The 18604-nt window shown below is 38.6% G+C and overlaps 1 protein-coding gene across 3 annotated transcripts; it reads right to left on the bottom strand.

The window, feature by feature from the left end:
* Positions 1 to 2216: 2216 nt before the first annotated feature.
* LOC111569479 (uncharacterized) lies at positions 2217 to 17678 on the bottom strand. 3 transcript variants are annotated; one of them, XM_023271623.3, is made up of 9 exons: positions 17586 to 17678; positions 15580 to 15627; positions 14574 to 14734; positions 13299 to 14010; positions 12595 to 12733; positions 11953 to 12119; positions 9149 to 9298; positions 7299 to 7525; positions 2217 to 3817 (listed from the first exon to the last, which is right to left on the bottom strand). In XM_023271623.3, the coding sequence occupies exons 3-9, from the start codon at positions 14616 to 14618 to the stop codon at positions 2591 to 2593; spliced, it is 2667 nt and encodes an 888-aa protein (XP_023127391.1). In that variant the 5' UTR covers positions 14619 to 14734; positions 15580 to 15627; positions 17586 to 17678; the 3' UTR covers positions 2217 to 2590. The 3 variants fall into 3 exon arrangements, with proteins under 3 accessions (XP_023127391.1, XP_023127388.1, XP_023127392.1); XM_023271620.3 differs by having other exon boundaries at positions 17293 to 17663; XM_023271624.3 differs by having other exon boundaries at positions 7317 to 7525; positions 17293 to 17663.
* Positions 17679 to 18604: the final 926 nt, after the last annotated feature.

Below are 18604 nucleotides of genomic sequence, written 5' to 3'. Positions count from 1 at the left end.
GGATTAGCTGCCTGAAAGGCAAAACTCGGGGCATCATAGCATCGTCAGCTGTAGCATGGTTTCAGGAAGTACAGATGTTGTAAAGTACCGTTTAAAGGTAATTTCCGGTGTCTGGCAAAATCAAAGACAAGCTAACCAGAAGTCGGATTTTATCATACTCAATCTTTGACTTCCACATTTTACTTAACCCTCGTGTCGTTCTGCGGGTCAAAATTGACCCGTTTTAAAGTTTGAAAATGTGGGGAAAAAAAATAATTCTCAGTGAAACTTCTGATGTCCACATTTTCAACATTTTTTCGAAATCTTTGAACATTGGTGGAAAAAAAGAAATGTTAAAAATGTTTCTTAAGAACATTGACAAAAAAATCAACCAAAATCCAGCGAATTTCGCTGGATTTTGTTTGATTTTTTGTGAATGTTCTTAAGAAAATATTAGAAGTTCTACTGATATATATATATGTAATCACTTTAGATATTTTTAGGATTTTCTGGAAGATTTTTACTCATTTTTTGAAAATATTTCTTGCCAAATTTGAGGGATTTATTAAAAAGAAAAATTTTAAGGGAAGCTTTTAAGGAATTATTGGAATTTTCTTCCTGAAGGTTTTGCAAATTTTCAGAAATTTGGGGAATTTTTTCATTGAATTTTTGGATTTTTTTCAGACAAGGAAACAATATTTTTTGGTGCCCATAAATGAGGACAACAGGAGGGTTAATTGACCAAAAAAGAAATTTGCATAGTAAATAGTAAAGCTACTATGTACACTCATTTTCTCTAATATGAATGACTTTAATGTATACATTTTTTAAAACATTAGATAAACAAGGGTACTAAGAAGAAAAACTTACAGAGCCAGTACTCTGTCCTGGCCGTTCATTCCCCCATATGGCATTGTCAGAAATGCAGCTTTTTTTAAATTTTATTTATTTATTTATTTTTTTAGAAATACAATTAATTAGTTATTGGTGATCAGAAATCACGGCAACATAGAATGTGGCCATTTAATATAGATGTTCCCACAAACAAAATGACCTTGCCCTGAGCACAGGTGTGCCTTATGCATGTGTACATTATGTACGGATATCGATTCACGTAACTTAAACATGTAGCAGGTGGCAGGAATTGATGGGATTCAGAAACACCCCCACAATTTAATCAATTGTACATTGTATCATTTCCAGTGGGTAAGTCCTGATAAGTCTGCAGCGGTGGATTTGTAGTAGGATCGCAACCGTGATCTTCATCAGGCAGCAGCGGTCACTTGTCTTCATAGTTACAGTGACGCCATGCCGCTATGTCAATGGGAAATCCTGAATAAATCCGTGGATCCAGACTACATCCTGGGCCAGCTGACGGGCCTTTGCTCTGATCAACACGCTCACCACAAACATATCAGGATGAGTACTGACAAACTCGTCCTGCAGACTCAGAAACTGGACTGTCATCAACCTCAGCAACCGGATACTCTTGGCCACCAGCAATATAATTTCCCATAATCAAATCAACAAACAATAGACTGTAGTCTGCTGCCAGCCCAGGCTAATGCAGCCTGTCACAACGTGTCACCTCAAATGAACTCCACTCCTATAGTTCAAAATTGCTCTCAGGAGCAACTGTGATGATACACACCAACCAACATTTATCCTGACAACACCAACACTCTACAAACTTTCCTGAAGTCCTGCTTGACTCTTCTTACCTGTCTATCTTCCGAAGCGTGCTGGCCTCAAGGTAACTTGAAAGGCTCAGCTCAATAGCAGAGGTGTTGAGTGCCTAACCCCACCAGTGACTGAACCCCACTCAGGATTAATCCCAAAAACAATAAAGGTAAAATAACAGAAGACTGCCCGATGAAGGAGCTGATGCAGTTCATCTCGTACCTCACCTGTCTGTCTGAGGAAGCTGTGAACGTGGCAAGGGCTATATAGGAAAACAGATACCAATACTCACTGAAACAACCAAGATACAAAATACTAACAGATGATCAGTTTGCTGGTACCTTTCAAAAAATCCAGGAAAACCCCCCAGATATGCAATGTCCCTGTGAAACTAAGGGATGAGGGAAGTAACAAATGATGTTATGTAAAAATGGTGTTTGATTGTACTGTAATCTTAATGATAAAGACCTGCCAAAAAGCCCTAGAGCAATGACATGTCAGTGTATGTGGTTTAGCTTTCTCCAGAAGACCTACTGATAACTGTTCAGCAGACTGACTTAGGTTACAATATGTGCTTTATTAAAACTAGTGCATTTTCCATGTCATAATAAAAAACACCAATCAAGTCAGTATTTCTGATACAGCATGGGAGCATAAGAACTCACTCAAGAATACATTCCTCTATACAGAGTGTCTGCCAATAGATATCATTGAATTTTTTTCCCTTTATTTCACTTTTACAGAAATAAAACTATCCCACAATCATTGACAAAAGCAGAGAACACATCACTATCCAACCAGCTATCTAACCAGCCAACAAGCATCATGCACTGGCAAAGTATTCAGTGTTGTTTAAAACATTTTTCTAATTGTCTTATTCTCAGAGTAGAGAATAATCAATCTGTAAAGTTTTCATACGTAACTTAGGCAGTTAACGCTTTGGGATGATTCTAGGACTGGACCTGGTCCTTATAGCTGAGGTAGTAGACTTGGTCTGGGTAAGCACCTTTGTAGAACCTTTGGAAATGTTGCAATAGCTACTGGCAGCTCCATTGTCCTTGGTCACATCCTTGGTGGTACCTCTGGAAGATTTTTTTGCAGCACCTTTTAAATTATGAATACAGTTACTGCTGGCTGGTGAAGTACACTTGGTAATGTCCTTGCTCATACCTTTGTTAGAACCCTTAGCAGTGTACTTTGCAGGTTCAGTGTATATATATGTAGATGTCACTGAGTTGATAGCAGCTTTAGCTGCACTAGTCCTAGCAGTAGCAGCTCTGGAAACAATCCCAGAATTATGACTTTCCATAATTGGCTTTGAGATTGTAATCAACGGGTTTTTTTGGAGAGTTTTTTCTCTGACATGTTTGCAAATTACTTCACTTACAGGAGTGAGGTCATAGTCCGTGATGACATTAGTAAAGCTTACCCTTTTTTGAGGGGGCTCCATAGTTACTTTTTCTTTTTCCTTTAAGTCTTCACTAAAACTCTCTAGTTTCACTTCTTCAACATGATAACATCTGTCTTGTATACATTCTATGTCATGACTACCACTGAGTTTACCCATATGGCTCACATGGTCCTCTCTGACATCTTCACCACAGTTGTCCTCTTTTTGTGGGATCTGACCAATATGGCAGTCATTCGCCAGTGAGCCATCATTGTCTTTGTACTGCAATCTCCTGCACTTCTTTAACGGGTTAATGTCCAAAGGAGCCCGATTTGGAAGGGTAGTGCTAGTGTCTGGTGGGAGGCCTCTCCTCCTTCTAGACAGCCTCAGGACTGCATGATTCTCACCTACCTGTCTGATAACTAAGTCATTAGTCATTGGTGTGCGAGCTGGAGCCTGGTGTGAAGTTCTTCCTGAGTTCTGGAGATTACTGAAGGTCTTGGGGTTGCTATAGTAGTTGCAGACTGTTTGGTGGTGAAGAGAAAGGTGCTGACTGTGAGGCATCTGGTGGTTGCGATGTAGGGAGACGTGTTTCTTGCAAGTTTCCTGGGATCTGCTTTGGGGATGGCATCTTGATTTACGAGTACTGCTAGGCGTTGTGCAGGGCCTAGGTGATTGTTTGCTGCCAACCTCTGGTCTAGGCTTTAATGGAGTGACTGGCCTGACACAGGAGGTCCTTTGTTCAGAGAATCTAGTCAGCATGGCAACCTACAATAGAAAAAACGTGTGATTTTATTACAGTCAGAGAGCAATTAAATTATCAAAAAACTGTTGTGAGCATAGTTCTGTCAATGGATAACCTATTGTTTTTTAAAGAAATGGATAAAGCCGCTGTAGCATATTTAGCATAAGGTAATTTATTTTAGAGTAAAAAGGAATATGTTGGGTAGTGTGTACAAATCTAATATGATTGCTCAGGTATGGCCACAATGCTTACTGAGAACATTTTGTTGTGTGGCAAAATAGCTTTGAACGCCATCCATCCACTGATGTAAAACAAAATGACAATGATAATAAAATGACAACACAATAACCTACAAGTGATGAGTGTAATGCATATGGCCTCAGGTATTATAGTCAGAAGTCCTATATGTTGTTTAAATGTTTACCTTTGTATATATAAAACACTTTGCACAAACAAAAAAAATCTGTAAAAATTCACTTAATTTACAAATAAAATAAAGCATTTATGAATATCTTCCTAGCATTTACAACTTTCAAAAAGACAAAACAACCACATTTTTCCATTTAGAAATCGAGTTCTAAAACAAAGTTTCCACCAGTCTCAACGAAAACCAACCCGTATCACTCTGCCTTTTTTGGAAAATAAGCTGACAACACAATTCCCACATTTCAAAGTAAGAGCACACAGTCGGTATGAGTGGGGTTTTTTTGTAATAAAATTCAGTCAGTGAAGACATGCCTGGTTTTTTAAACTAACATTGGCATAAAGATACAAATGTTATATGAAAACACTCTAAATATGAAACTTTTTATCATATTTGAAAACTTCATTTGACTAGTAGGTAGCCTTTTTTATGTTGTGAAGTCAGTCTGTGTCGTGATGTCAAAAGGTTGCAACGGTCCTGGTCCCAATTTGCTGGTCCTACAGCAAGATAAACATCTGTGCTTTGCCTGTTCAATTTGAAGCTGAGTGTAACATAAGTGAGGACAACATAGAAGACATTACTCAAAATGTACATCAAGATGAGACGATCAGAGAAGGCAAGAGGAGGTGATGTCTGAGGAAATGCTGTCTCTGCCAATCAACAGATAAGTTTTTGGTGTAATGAGCTTTGCCTTCTGTCTGCAGGTGTTAAAGGAAAGCAGATGGAATAAAAAATCTTTTATGATAAAATGTACTTCAATATCAGTCACTTCAGAGTATCATTCACCACTTTAAATATTTCGAGAATATATATTAAAACACACTAACAAGACTGATTTTATTATATTGCAGATATCTCATGTATTACAGCACACAAGCACTTTGAGGCCCCCATTGATATGTTTCATGGGTTTTATGTTGTGAAATGAATACTTTACTGCTGTAGGGTTTATTGATATGCTTCATATAATCTGCTTTTATAGTAGATGTATGGTAGACATCATGTGCAGTTAACAAAAAGGGAAATGTCTACTCTGCTTTGAACCAAGTGAAATCTATACTAGATTTGAAGATGTACATATTAGTAATTCATAGGTTGCAATGGTTCGAGTCTGACATAGAGACAAGAACATCTGCCAACATAGTCTTAATGCAGCCTTCGTCCTTCTCAACAGCAGCTGGTCCTGCTCTAAATGTCTTGTGGACCAACCAACAATTCTCAATGGCAGTTATGCTAAAATATCAAGCGTATGTGTCTTGCAGGTTACAGTAGTAAGAAACACACCATACTGCACAATATTTAATATATAATTTAGGAGTTATGCTCATTTATGTTTCATTTTACAACACATTTTAAACTACAGTTTATTTACAGGGTTTCTACAGAAATCAGCCAGTCAATTTTAATGCTTTTTAATGCCATTTTAATGCTATACTGTAAAAATTTTAATGCCACGACTGTGCCCTCAACAAATTACACGGGTTTGTTTTGCTTTTTTTGTAAAAGATGACTTTTATATGAAAACCGTCCCTACATTTCACTATTTCTGAATCCGGAAACCACCCGACCACCCACAGGCTGTAGTCATTCTCTGAAATCCACATTTTCTAGCCAGTTTTGCTGGAATTTCTCCATTTCCCAGCTCTCCTCTACCTAGTCCAGCCTGCCGGCCACTTTAATCCTTCTGTTGTCTTCATTTACGGGCACCAGAAAATATTGTTTCCTTGTCTGAAAAAAATCCAAAAATTCTGCAAAAAAAAATTCCTTAAATTTTTGAAAATTTGCAAAACCTTCACAAAGAAAATTCCTATAATTCCTTAAAAGTTTCCCTTAAAAGTTTTATTTAAAAAAAAAAATCCCCCAAATTTGGCAAGAAAATTCTTGTAAATATTTTCAAAAAATGAGTAAAAATCTTCCAAAAAAATCCTAAAAATATCTAAAGTGGTTACATATATCTCAGTAAAACTTCTAATATTTTCTTTAAGAACATTCACAAAAAAATCAACCAAAATTGGTTGATTTTTTGTGAATGTTCTTAAGAAACATTTTTTTTTAGCATTTGTTTTTTTCATCAAAAAACGTTCAAAAATTTCCCAAAAATGTTGAAAATGTGGACATCAGAAGTTTCACTGTGAATTTTTTTTTTTCCCCCCACATTTTCAAACTTTAAAACGGGTCAGTTTGACCCGCAGGACGACACGAGGGTTAAAAACATGCAGTTTTCGGCAATTGTACCCAACCAGCTGAACAATTATCGCAATGCTTCAGCATGTTTGCGCAGATACACATATCTGACAAATTGCAGTCTATAATTATGTATTATTATTGTCAAAAATTTTCTTGAAAACTGCAGAAAGAATTTATAACGCCACAGAGAATCAAATTTAATGCTTTTTAATGCCATTTCAGGCCTTAATTTTCACAAAATCAACTTAATGACTATCAATACTTTTTAATGGCCTGCAGAAACCCTGATTTATGAGGCCAACTCATAACATAAGTCATCTCATAGAGCTTCACATAATAAGGTACTGGTTCCATTGTTAACTACAATGGAACCAGTTTTACATTACCTATAAGTCCTTAGCTCAAAAACGCGCATATTATTGCAAACACAGTCTGCATTTTTTTTTCTTGGCCCATTTCTCGTGCCACTCTGTACCACTTAAACAAGAGTTCAATTTCGTGGAGAAAATTCTTTCCATCTGTTAAGCTGTTGTCTTCATAAAACTGTAATTGGGCCAGCTATTTTAGACCATCAAGATAGTGATATGACTGTAAAAGTCTGATTTTATTAATCACAACACACTCCAGTTCATTTTCTAGCTTTTTGCAGCCAACACTGCTGCACCTGCTTAAACCATATCAGCAGATGCTGTTGAGATGGCCACAAAAACTACGTGTCTAAGACCTTGGATTGTTGTCACTGACCTTGTGTGGCTAAAATAGCCAAAATAGAGCAACCTTCTCTGTTCTACAGTCAACTGACCTGCATGTATATAAGTGTATAATCTTCATTCCATTAATGGTACAACAAGATATCTTTCAAATAGTAAAGCATGCAAAAAGGATGATCAGACCTTGTTAGCCCTCCTGACCTGTAGGGAGAGCTGGCGAGGTCTCAGCAGGTGTCTCTCAGCCCCTTTACTCCTTTCTTCATTTATCCCCTCCCTCCTCCTCCTCTGCTGTTTCTTCTCTCTTTCCTCTCTCTCTTTTCTTCTCTGTGCTCGGGCTGTTAGAGGGCAGACAGAGTTGACCACTGCAGAGCCAGCAGGCCTCCCACTCAGACACCTGGAGCTTTGTTGCACTGTAGGACAGTAAAAAGATGCACAGCTACGAAGACTGACAGATGGATAGATGACAGTTGGATTCATTATTTTATAAATTCTCCAGTCAAAATACTGTGTAAAAGTGGTTCTTTTCATCATTACTGTGTAACCCCTGGTTTTAGCCCTGTTTTGAATGTGGCGTTTCAGTGTCCGCAGCTCTGAAAACCCCTGACCTGCTCCTATCCACAACCCCGCCCAGAAGAAGACGCTCTGTGATTGACAGCCTGGAGAAAAACTATTTACCACATGACAGCTGGCGTACATGAATGACTTTCTATAGTGATCATTTTACATGGAAAAATAGCTGAATTCACATCCAGGCATGATTTTTACTCCGCCAAAGAACGCGGCGGAGTTATGTGATGATCGGCGTACGTTAATCTGTCTGTCTTTCTGTTATCAACATTACTCAAAAACGATTTGGACGAAATTTTCAGGAAAGGTCAGAAATGACACAAGGACCAAATGATTAGATTTTGGCAGTGATGTGGCTTATACTCTGGATCCATGGATTTGTTAAAGATTTCTGTATCATTGAGAGATATCGGCACGGCATCACTGTAACCATGACAACAAGTGAACACTACATCAGCTGCCTGCTAACTATCACATGACTGCAATCCTACTACAAATCCACCACTGTGGACTTATCTGTCGGAAATAATACAACGACTGAGCTGCCTTGGGGCAGTACTGCGCTCTCTGAGTGATTTTCTTGTTAAATCATCTGTATGTTGTGTTTGTCAAATGACATTGTGGTTATAAAATGAATCCTTTAGTGGTGCAGAGCCACAGCTTGGTAAACGGCTGCCGGCTAACAATTATATTCTTATTGGGCTGCATTTCAGTCACTACTTCATACTAATCCCATTGTCTGACAACAGAAAGGGAAAAATATGGAAATGAGATCACCTTTATTAGAATTCAGCAATATTAAAATGTAGTGTATATATACAGAGGGCTGGATAGAAGCAGACAGGTGTAAACATCAGCTAAGTTCTGGTTGCACTGAAGCACAACAAGCAACATAAAAACAACTCAATCCTTGTTTACTGGATTCAAATCAGTTTTTAACGTCAACACCATGTCTGAATATCCCTCAGCATTACATTTTCCACATAGCTCTGACCTGTGGGCATTTAATCAAAGGTAATGGTAACATTAGCCACATCACCTGCACAACATATTAACACTTAGGATCCTTCTATTGTTGTGATGGACATTAATAATAAAAAAATATTCAATAGGTGTTTGTTCCTCAAGTCCTGGGTGTGAATGTGTTCACTCTGGAGCCAACAGCTGAACATTTGGTGTGCTTTGCATGTGGCTGAGACATTTTACAGTTAGCAGAAGCAGTTCTACAAAGTAAATAAAACGGATGGAAGCAGCAGGCAGTGAAGGGGTCGGCTTATACAACTAGCAAAACATATGAAAATGTCTTCATATTTAACAGACTATAAAACACACAATAAAAATGGGTTTTCACCAAACGGGAGATTTAAGTTGCCCCAGTCATTACGATTTCAGGAGAAACAACAAACTTCTACGACTGATGTGACCAGTAAAGAAATACAAATGTCACACCCCCATTAGAAGAGTACCTGTTGTTCTATTGAGCATGCGAATGTGTTTTCCCTCCGCTGCAGCCTTGTGATTGGTAGACAGACAGGAGGTAAGAAGCTGACTGTCAGCTGGCATCTTCTCTCGTTTACTGGCTAAGAAGGCCATGTTGCTAGGCAACGCTGCAGAACCTGAGGTGAAAGAGAAAAAGCCGTTATTGCCTCTGCATGTCCTTGTCCTAGATTGCAGCAATTCCTCCTTTAAGTACTTGACCATTAAGCAAATCCATTTAGTCATGTGTGACTTCCCTATTTTTTTTCTGAAAGAATTACCTAGAGATGCTTGACGAATCAAAAGGAAAATCTAAACCCTTGTTCTCCACAGTAAGGGGATCTGGGTACTCTGTTACGCTGTAGGGAGGTTTTGCTGGCATGGTTTGAGTCTATTTTTCCCTGAGAGGGAAGGGTCACTGCAAATCAGTGCTAAGTTGTTGAGTGATAAAAATAATGTGAATCATGTGCTTCAGTCTCGTGGTCTGACTGCGTCGGTGTATTGCTCCCATTTGCAAGATGTGTGTTAAATGTATTCAAGAGCACATTTGTGAATCGTAAGTATTACAAAATTCAGCCTGAGCAGCTTCTTTTTTTTGCAACAAAAATGTTGAAAGCACAACAATGACCATGACACTGCACTGAATCTGTAACACTATTATCGTGTAAAGTCGTATTCCGTGTCGTGCAGCATCAGTGGACTCACACACATGATGATCCTGATTAGTAAATGAATGGTATATTTAGCTGGTTGACTTTATGTACTGTTGTTAATAAGAAACTCCTTACATTCAGTAACACTGTGTTTCTGTCAGCGATGTTATCTGACATTACATTATTAATGTAAAAAACAAGTTTATGAACTAAACTGATTACAATGAGAAGAAGTGGCAACAAAACAGCTGAGACAGATTATAATAACACAGGCAGGAGCTAACATTTAAACAATAAGCTAGTATTAATCCGTCAGTGCTGATGTAACACAGGTGGTGTTGATGTAATGTCAGCGCTACATTCAGCTGTATATTTGTCATGCTACCACTAGATGGAATGAGTAAGGATTAATGACTGCAGTCCACCAACAGATTCCTCTAAATGTTCACCGAGAAATTATAACATGAATAGAATAGCATGTAAAGAACAGCATGTAAACATGGTCCGCATACACAAAGATGCTGTAGCCACAAAATGCTCCGAGGATGTAAAAGTTTAATATATGAAAGAGAGTCAAACGTGCACCAACAAAGACCAACTTCCTAAAAATTAGACTAAAATTGACTTCAATTAACTTTTCGTGACAATCCTCTCAAGGCTGTTGTCATCACTGTTGCTTGTTCCCTCCCAGTCATCTTTCCATTAATGTGCACCAATAGACAGCCCTTTTCAGCAATTACTTTTTTGGCATAACCTCTTAAATGGCAGTTAATAATCACTGTCTGGACAACTTTCCAGTCAGCAGTCTTCCCTGTGATTGTGGTTGCATGTACTAGATGGTATTTACACAGTTTGAATAATAATTTACTCAAACTCAAAATTAAATGTTATTTTACATTTTTTTGAAATTTCATGAGATGTAGGCCATAATTATCTAAATTAAAATAGAAAAATGCTTGAAACATTTTACTTTACATATAATGAGTCCAGAATATATAAAATATTCATTAAAATATTAACAATGTTGTAATTGTTTCAGATGCACTAGCATATGCTACAACTGTATGGGAGCATAGTTTGTAACTTGATCGCTCTTGTTTGTCCTCTCTTGCCCCACATTTCTGATCTACAATTACTAGCCTCACCAACCTACATGGTGTTTGTTTTCTTATGCATAGTCTAACTAATTTTGTATCTACTATCCTTTTCTTCCTTTTCTCCCAACCCAAATAAGGGAGTATCTATAGGAAGAATGATGTTCTGTCCCTCCAGCAGAGTTCCAGGGATTTATAGAATCAGAGCCAAGGAGCACTGGTGGAGCATCACCTAACTAAGACACTTCATGTTGTTTTTTTTCTTCTATTTGTCGCTCATATGTTTCTTAATGAGCCATCACTTTGCCATCTACTATTGCCACCTCTCAGCTACACAGACATTTTCTCTTTTAGAACTGATGCCAGGAAAAGTAAGAGGAGATGCAGTATGACTGCCACAAAAAACTGAATGTCTTAAGGCCAATTCATGCTTTTCAGGTACATGTGACATAAATTTGGTCATCCACCCAAGTCCACAGAGTCCACATGGACACCTCAGGAACAATCACAGATAAGATGCTACAGCTCAGTCTGTAAGCAGCTGCTGTTTCCTTGTGGGCTTTTCTGTGTTTGATATGAGGGAAAATGCAACCAACCATTTAGCAGACTGCCTCGGCTTTACTGAAGTATGAACAGAGACGCATCCACAGTAGCAGTCTGTCTATCAGCATGTGCTCCCAGACCTGGACACCATGAACTGGTCTTCATGGTTTAGTATGCTGGGATTTTTGTCTTTATTTAGTGGTGTTGCTTGGGGATAGCAAATGGTTAAGTTCACTCTCATTCCCCTTCAAAAAACCAAGAATGTAGCAACAGCCTTTTTCACAGCAAATTGTAAAACCACTGAAGCTGATCAAGAGCTTTAAAAAACATATCCAGCTTTCACAACAAATTATGTGACATTAACTAGAACTCTGCACTGGTCTTTCTAAAAGTTCTTGTTTACCAAGTAGCTGACTGGCACAGACTCTGTGACCAACCATGTGACAAGCTCATTCAGACTATTAACTATCACATCATACATGAGAAGTTTCTGTGTCTGCTTACCTCTCAGACAGAGAAAAGACAAGAAGTCCTCAGTCTTGGGTCGACGTCTGGTCAGACAGGTGACTACAGCCAGGTTGTGATTACTTTGTGCTGATGCCATCAACACCGATGGCCCTGGAGAGCTTGGAGGAGACTGAGCAAACTTCCTCTGTGCTTGCACCCGAGGTCTGCACACACATGTGTATGCACACACATGTGCACACACATGAACACATACATTTCAAGTCTGCAGTTTATTAGGTACACCTAGCTCAAACAACCACAAAAGTTCTGGAATAAATATTAGTTTTATTAAGGTTATAATGTTCAGTTTTTTGTTGAATTTAAGAGGTGTTCATTCAACTTCCATCATTAACACTACTGTGAATGTGCAAGGTCTCAGTCACAAATGCCCCAGTGGAGCTACTCAGTGACCAGTAATGGTAATGGGTGTAAATGGGTTTATGGTATTTCTGTAAAGACAGGATTCTATCTATGACCGGAAACTAATATCATTTTAGAGGCTGTAGTTTGTTAAAATAAATGTCATGCGCTAAGCATTGCACCACAGGGCTACCCATTAACTTTTGTCCATGTAGTGCCACTAGGAGTTACTATGTCATGAACATGTAAACACACATGCAAAAACACACTAGAGCCTACTTCTTGCTGGCAGGGTCGTCTTTATCACAATGGATCCTAGCAGGGCGGCGATGCTGAGGACGTGTTTGTAAGGACCACCTCCAGCTCGTACTGGTGGACAGAAGGGACTGAGGCTGGCTGATGTTGGTAACCAGAGAGCCTTAGGAGAACAATTATAAGTTTGGTTACATAACGCAGTATCACCATGAAAAATGATCCATACCTACAATGTCATATAAATTAAAGCAACATAAACAAAGAAATGTATGACATAACAGAAATAGTGTTACAGTCTTAATACATTATGCAGAATTTCACGGGTTGTGGCTAAAACATGGAACTATTATCAAAGCTTTCAGGGGCATTCCAATTACACACACAAAGTAGATTTGCTACAGCCCAAACCCATTTTTTACAGACATTACAAAAGTGTTACAGACCCACTTCCTGCTTTAAGCTTAATTGGACTTACTATAGTTGTGTGCACACAATTTTTCTGTGCAATGAAGTATGATTAGTGACACTGAAGGTGTGCTTACTTTTAATTTGATCTTCAAATAAAACTGTCCGAGGGACTGAACACTACTGTGCACAATGTTATTATTACTGATGAATGATAATGTGAAAAACGACAGGTTGGTCTTTCACAATAGTGACATCCCCCCTGAATAACTAACAGCACACTCAAAGCTAAGGTAGAACAAAAGAGTGTTGATGGTACTGACCGCTGAGTCTTGTGGGAGCGTGTGACCTCAAAGTCCTGGCTGGGACGGAAGTGCTCAGCAGCGTCTGTGTGGTTTTAGGTGTGTAGGTGTTTTTCACGGAGTGTTTGTGCTGATTTGTATGTGTGTGTTTTGCAGAGTCTGTGTATTTCGAGTTCAGCATCAACAGCGTGTTTTGTGTTGTGTGTGAGCGTAGAGTCCTGGTTGATAAAGAATTCTTCTGGAAAACATGTGCATGCTGAAGATGTGTATGCTGTACTCCGTGTGAAACTTTCCCTGTGTACAGCTTTGATGGTGTTTGCATGTTTTGTAGTGTGTGAGGACATTTGGTTTTTGGTTGGTCTGAATCCTGGGACAAGTCAGTTTCTTGCCCTTTCTTTGTGCGTTCTTGAGGGTGTAGGTGTTTTGAAATGTGCGTATTTTGTGCATTGTTTGTATTTTTCTGTGTGTGTGCGTTTGGTCGTCTGCAGGTGACTTTATGTTGTGTGTGTGCGATCTTTCTCGTGCGTGTGTTTTTCTGTGTGTCTGTGTTTGGTAGCTTCAGTGCATTTTGTGGAGCATGTAAGAGCGTTTTCTTCAGTGTGCCTTTGTGTGTACGTTTGTGAGTCATGTGTTTGTGTGTGGCACGGTGCTTGTCTCTGAATTCCCTGAGGGAGAGGAAAAGAACTTTGCGAACCAGACGTTCTTCACACCACGGCATTCCATCACTGATGTCCTGAAAAACCACAAACACCATCAACATCACTGAAGTTATCAGCTGGGAAGGTTCCTTCTCAAAGAATACACAAATTTTATTGACATGCTTGTAGTATATTAAAGTCATCCTCAAATTAAGTGCTTGCTGGACTTTTCTGTAAAAGTCGATGATGGCTGATTGGGCTAGTAATGAGTGTACATATCCCATGTCTGAAAAGGGCCAACAAATACATTTCCAACCCCGACAACCTGACAAACACACCCACTTTACACAGTGATTGGTCGGGCTTGTGAAGATGTGAAAGTAGAGCAAGAAAGAGTTTAACTTCTCCCACAAGTTGTCTTTTTTTAACCTTTGCACCTCTGCCACTGAGTGCAACTCCATTAATCCTGTTAAGGAGAATCTGTCCTTCTGTATCACTTAAGTAGAGGCTACAAAGACTGTTGAACAACTGTTAAGGAATCAGTGGAAAGCAGCCAGGCTGCTGACCTTGACTTCACGTGTGGCCTTTCAGGACAGACAGAACAAATTTTGACTTTCTAACATCTATATATTTTGGAGAAGAATGAAATTTCACTTACATATTTTTTCTTGATGATATTCCGTTTGGGTCTGTCTTTATTCATCTTGCCCAGCTGACTCAAACAGGCGCATGAACAATTGAAACTTCTCTCTTTTTTCCTTTAACGCTTTCAGTTTGCTTTCACTCCAGCTGATAAAATGTAAATTCTAGTGCGTTGTCCTGGAAAAACAAACACAAAGGGAAGAGTTGAGAAATACAATATGAAAAAATTCCCCAACTTTATAAGGAATACTAACCTGGATAATGCATGTAACGACCAAGCTTGGACCGTATCACTGTGTGAAACCACAGTAGAAATTAATATAAAAAGAAATACTTTTATTATGATCTTCTATACCTTCAAAAATACCCACTCCTTATTTGGACATAAAGATACTCTATTAACATGATGTACTATAGTGGGAAACATGTGCCAGAAGAAGTCAGTTATGAAACAGATGTCTGGAGAAACAGCAACAAGTGGAGACACAAAAGTTCCTTTCACCTTGTGCATGTGGAAATGCTCTTACTTTCACTATTAAACATAACCGTAAGTTCTACTCTTGATTTCCTACGATCATCTAAGAGTTTGATCCAACCACATTTGTTCCTTGAAGATGATGGTTCACCACTATCCTTTAGGTTTTAATAATACGCTGGACGGGTCTTGATCGGATTTTAATAGTTTCAGAAATCTCCTTAGTTGTTTTCTTTGCTTGATCCAGGCCAATAATTTGACTCTTCTGAGACAGATTAACATCCTTTCCATGACCAAAGGATATGTCTTCCAACGTGGTTGTTTAAGAAATGAGAAGCTCCTCACTGCATCAGCTAGGGTTAAATAAGTTGTTGCAGCTAAAACATATTCATCACTGCAGTAAGTATCCAATGGAAGGCTCTTACCTGTTTGCTTAGTTAATCAAAGTAGCAATTTTTTTTGGACAGGCAGTGTATGTAAAGACTTCATTCTGAAACCTCTGTCAATGCTAGCCAACTAGCTACAGTCTATCTCAACTTGTACTTACCACTGAGCGGGCTGACCACATCATTGGTGTAGCAAGAAGATCAATATCCTAAAAGAATAAAACAGGAGATGCAAATCACCACTTTTGGTCAGAGCTAAAACAGATTACAAACAGGATGCAGACATTTGCGAGACGACCTTTAGCCTTGAGTTGATGTGACAGGCTTTGTATCTATGTAACCATATGCACAACTAATAATGCGATCACATGGGTTCAATTAAATCTACAGGGAGAGTTATGTTTTAGAGCATGGATCATGAATCTACCCCAAAAAGTTTGTCATATGATGTTTTGGTAAGATCACCCACCCCTTACGCTAAACCAAAAGATGATCTATTATATATCTATATCTACTTTTTTTTGTAGAGTAAGGATTTACCAAGAAAGAGTGATTCAGCATTCTTTTTTTAAAATTACATTTCATTCTGTCTTGTGTGTCTTAATACATCTATTTGTATTTTGTGCATTCCACATATAATAATATATAATATATAAACAATAATTAGCAAGTGGATTTCAGTGACTTGAGTTGTTTCCCCTGTCAAAATACAAAACAAGTAGTGGCTTTGTTCTGTACTTTGACTTTGAGTAATGTGAACCAGCCGTCAGTATGCACTGTGATATTGTGACATTATGAGAATTTAGGTTAACCCTTCTGGTATGTTGGGGGTCAAACTGACCCATTTTAAAGTAAAAAGCAAAGTTTTTAAAATAGTTAAAAGTATTTTCCAGTATGAAGCTTCTCCTACTTGGCTTAATAAGGATTAATAACATATAAAATGAAAATGGTTCATTTCACATATTTGCAAACCCTTCTTTGCAAAGAAGAGGTGTCTTGTGCTAATTTATCAACTCCTTAAAAAAATCAAAAATCAAAATGTAAAACTAAATTTAAAAAAAAAATCAATGTTGTGTAAAACTGTTGGATTTTATAGGTAGATCATTCCAATGTACATTAAAAAAATGTAACATTTTTTCTGAAAATCAAGTGAATGATCCTCATTGAACACTGATCTGTGGGAGGTAAAGAACACCATCACATTAAATACTGAAACGGTAGAAATGGAGTTAACAATGAGATATGAACAATGTTGGCTGCCATTTCTGGATAATTTAACAGGCCCCAAGTCAAACTGACCCAGGAATATCATTGATGTTCCTGAGAAACAAACCTAACAGGAGGGTTCATTTGATAAATGAACCCATGCTTTTATAGAACAAACATGTTGGCACTCAGCAAACTATTGTTTAAAGCGATTTAAAACAGAAAGTAAGAGTTTGTTAAAAGAATGTTTTTGCACAAATTACACAATGTTCCTTTTGAAACTGCCTGCATTAAATGCAATGTATACCTGCATTTTCCAGCAAATCATATGCATTGCATGCAATATGCACCTGTCAGGACGTAGAACAATGGACATTACATTTTATTTCTTGTAGTATTTAATATTAAAGATAGTATAAAAAGATAATGGAGAAGAATTGCATTGACCTGTAGCAGTAGTACTGGCCTACAACAGTCACGCCCTCGTGTAAACATTTAAGTCGATAAATACAGGGAACAACGACAAGTGTGTACAGTTGTCCTCATTTCCATGTGAGCAGTCTGGGATCATTAAGCAGCCCAGCCATGCAGGTGTTGTCCATGAGGGAGTAGCCTACATCTCTATTGTGTTCATCTTTAAACAAAGCAGATATAAAATGATCACCCACCTCAGCAGGATCACCGGCCTGTGGACAACGGCAGGCTGAGGGAGCAGCACACGGACACACTCACTCCATCTACCAAACCCTTAAACGGAGACTCATTAAATAATCACCGGCTCCGGTGTACCGTTATTCCCCGGTCGCTCATTGTGCTGCGTGACGACGACACCTGCACCTCCGGTCTGCTCCGGTAATGCGCGCCGCCGTTCCCGAAACAATGTTGGCTTCGGTAGTATCTCAAACACAGACCATTTCAGCGGACGTATTTAGTTTTAATTTTTTGGACGACAAGTACTTACAGTGTCATTTGAAATGAACTGTTCCTCGCCTGGAGAACGGAGATCAGGCTGCAGGGGGCGGAGCTGTGGAGGCTGTCAAGTAGCAGCCCTCAGTCTGAACAGGAAGTTACGTTCACTTCCGGTTCCAGACGCAGACCATCTGATTCAGATTCTTTAGATACGTTTTTAAATAAACTATCCAATGGAATAAATAAATATTGTTATGACACAAATCTTATAATAATAAATAATAAATCAGGCAATACATACATAAAGACAATAATTTAATTTAATAATTAAATATTTAGTTCAGGGGATTTTCATTTCATAATATTACATTTATATATTTCACATGACTGTTATTATTAAATAGAAACAAGTCAGAGCGCTGTCGCCTGGGATCTTTCTACATGGAGTTTGCATGTTCTCCCAGTGCATGCATGGGTTTTCTCCGGGTTCTCTGGCTTCCTCCCACAGTCCAAAAACATCCACCTATCCATTATCTATACACCGCTTAATCCTCATTAGGGTCACGCTGGGCTGGAGTCTATCCCAGCTGACTTAGGGCGAAGACAGAGAACACCCTGGACAGGTCACCAGTCTATCACAGGGCTACACACCAAGACAAACAATCACACTCACAATTTAGAATTACCAATTAACCTGCAGGAAGAAGCTGGAGAACCCAGAGAAAACCCATACACACACAGGGAGAACATGGAAACTCCATGCAGAAAGCTCCCGTTAAGGCCGGGATGCAAACCAGGGATCATTTAACTGCAAGGCGAAGGTGATACCCATCAAGCTACTGTGCAGCCCTGTCCAAAAACATGCTGAGGTTAGCTGGTGATTCTAAATTGTCCATTTCTCTCTACCCTATTAATGTTATGATTGTGTGTACTGACTGCATATTGTAAATAAATATTTTTTTTTAAAGTTATTTTTTTGGCCTTTTTGTCGGCTTTTTATTAGATAGGTGCAGTGAGAGAGAGACTGGGGAGAAGAGTCGGGGGAAGACATGCAGCAAAGGGTCACGAGCG

The sequence above is a fragment of the Amphiprion ocellaris genome, chromosome 9 (genome assembly GCF_022539595.1).
Source record: "Amphiprion ocellaris isolate individual 3 ecotype Okinawa chromosome 9, ASM2253959v1, whole genome shotgun sequence".
Taxonomy (NCBI): domain Eukaryota; kingdom Metazoa; phylum Chordata; class Actinopteri; family Pomacentridae; genus Amphiprion; species Amphiprion ocellaris.
The sequence above is the reverse complement of the archived record's forward strand: the minus strand, read 5'-3'. Positions and strand labels throughout refer to the sequence as shown.

Bases quoted from the DNA above. Each gene is read 5' to 3' on its own strand.
- LOC111569479 (XM_023271623.3), bottom strand. From the start codon at position 14,618: ATGAATAAAGACAGACCCAAACGGAATATCATCAAGAAAAAATAT. The intron at 12,734-13,298 runs GTCAGTACCATC...TGTTCTCCTAAG, and splicing joins CGCTCCCACAAGACTCAGCG to GCTCTCTGGTTACCAACATC. The intron at 7,526-9,148 runs GTACTCTTCTAA...ACTGTCCTACAG, and splicing joins CATGCTCAATAGAACAACAG to TGCAACAAAGCTCCAGGTGT.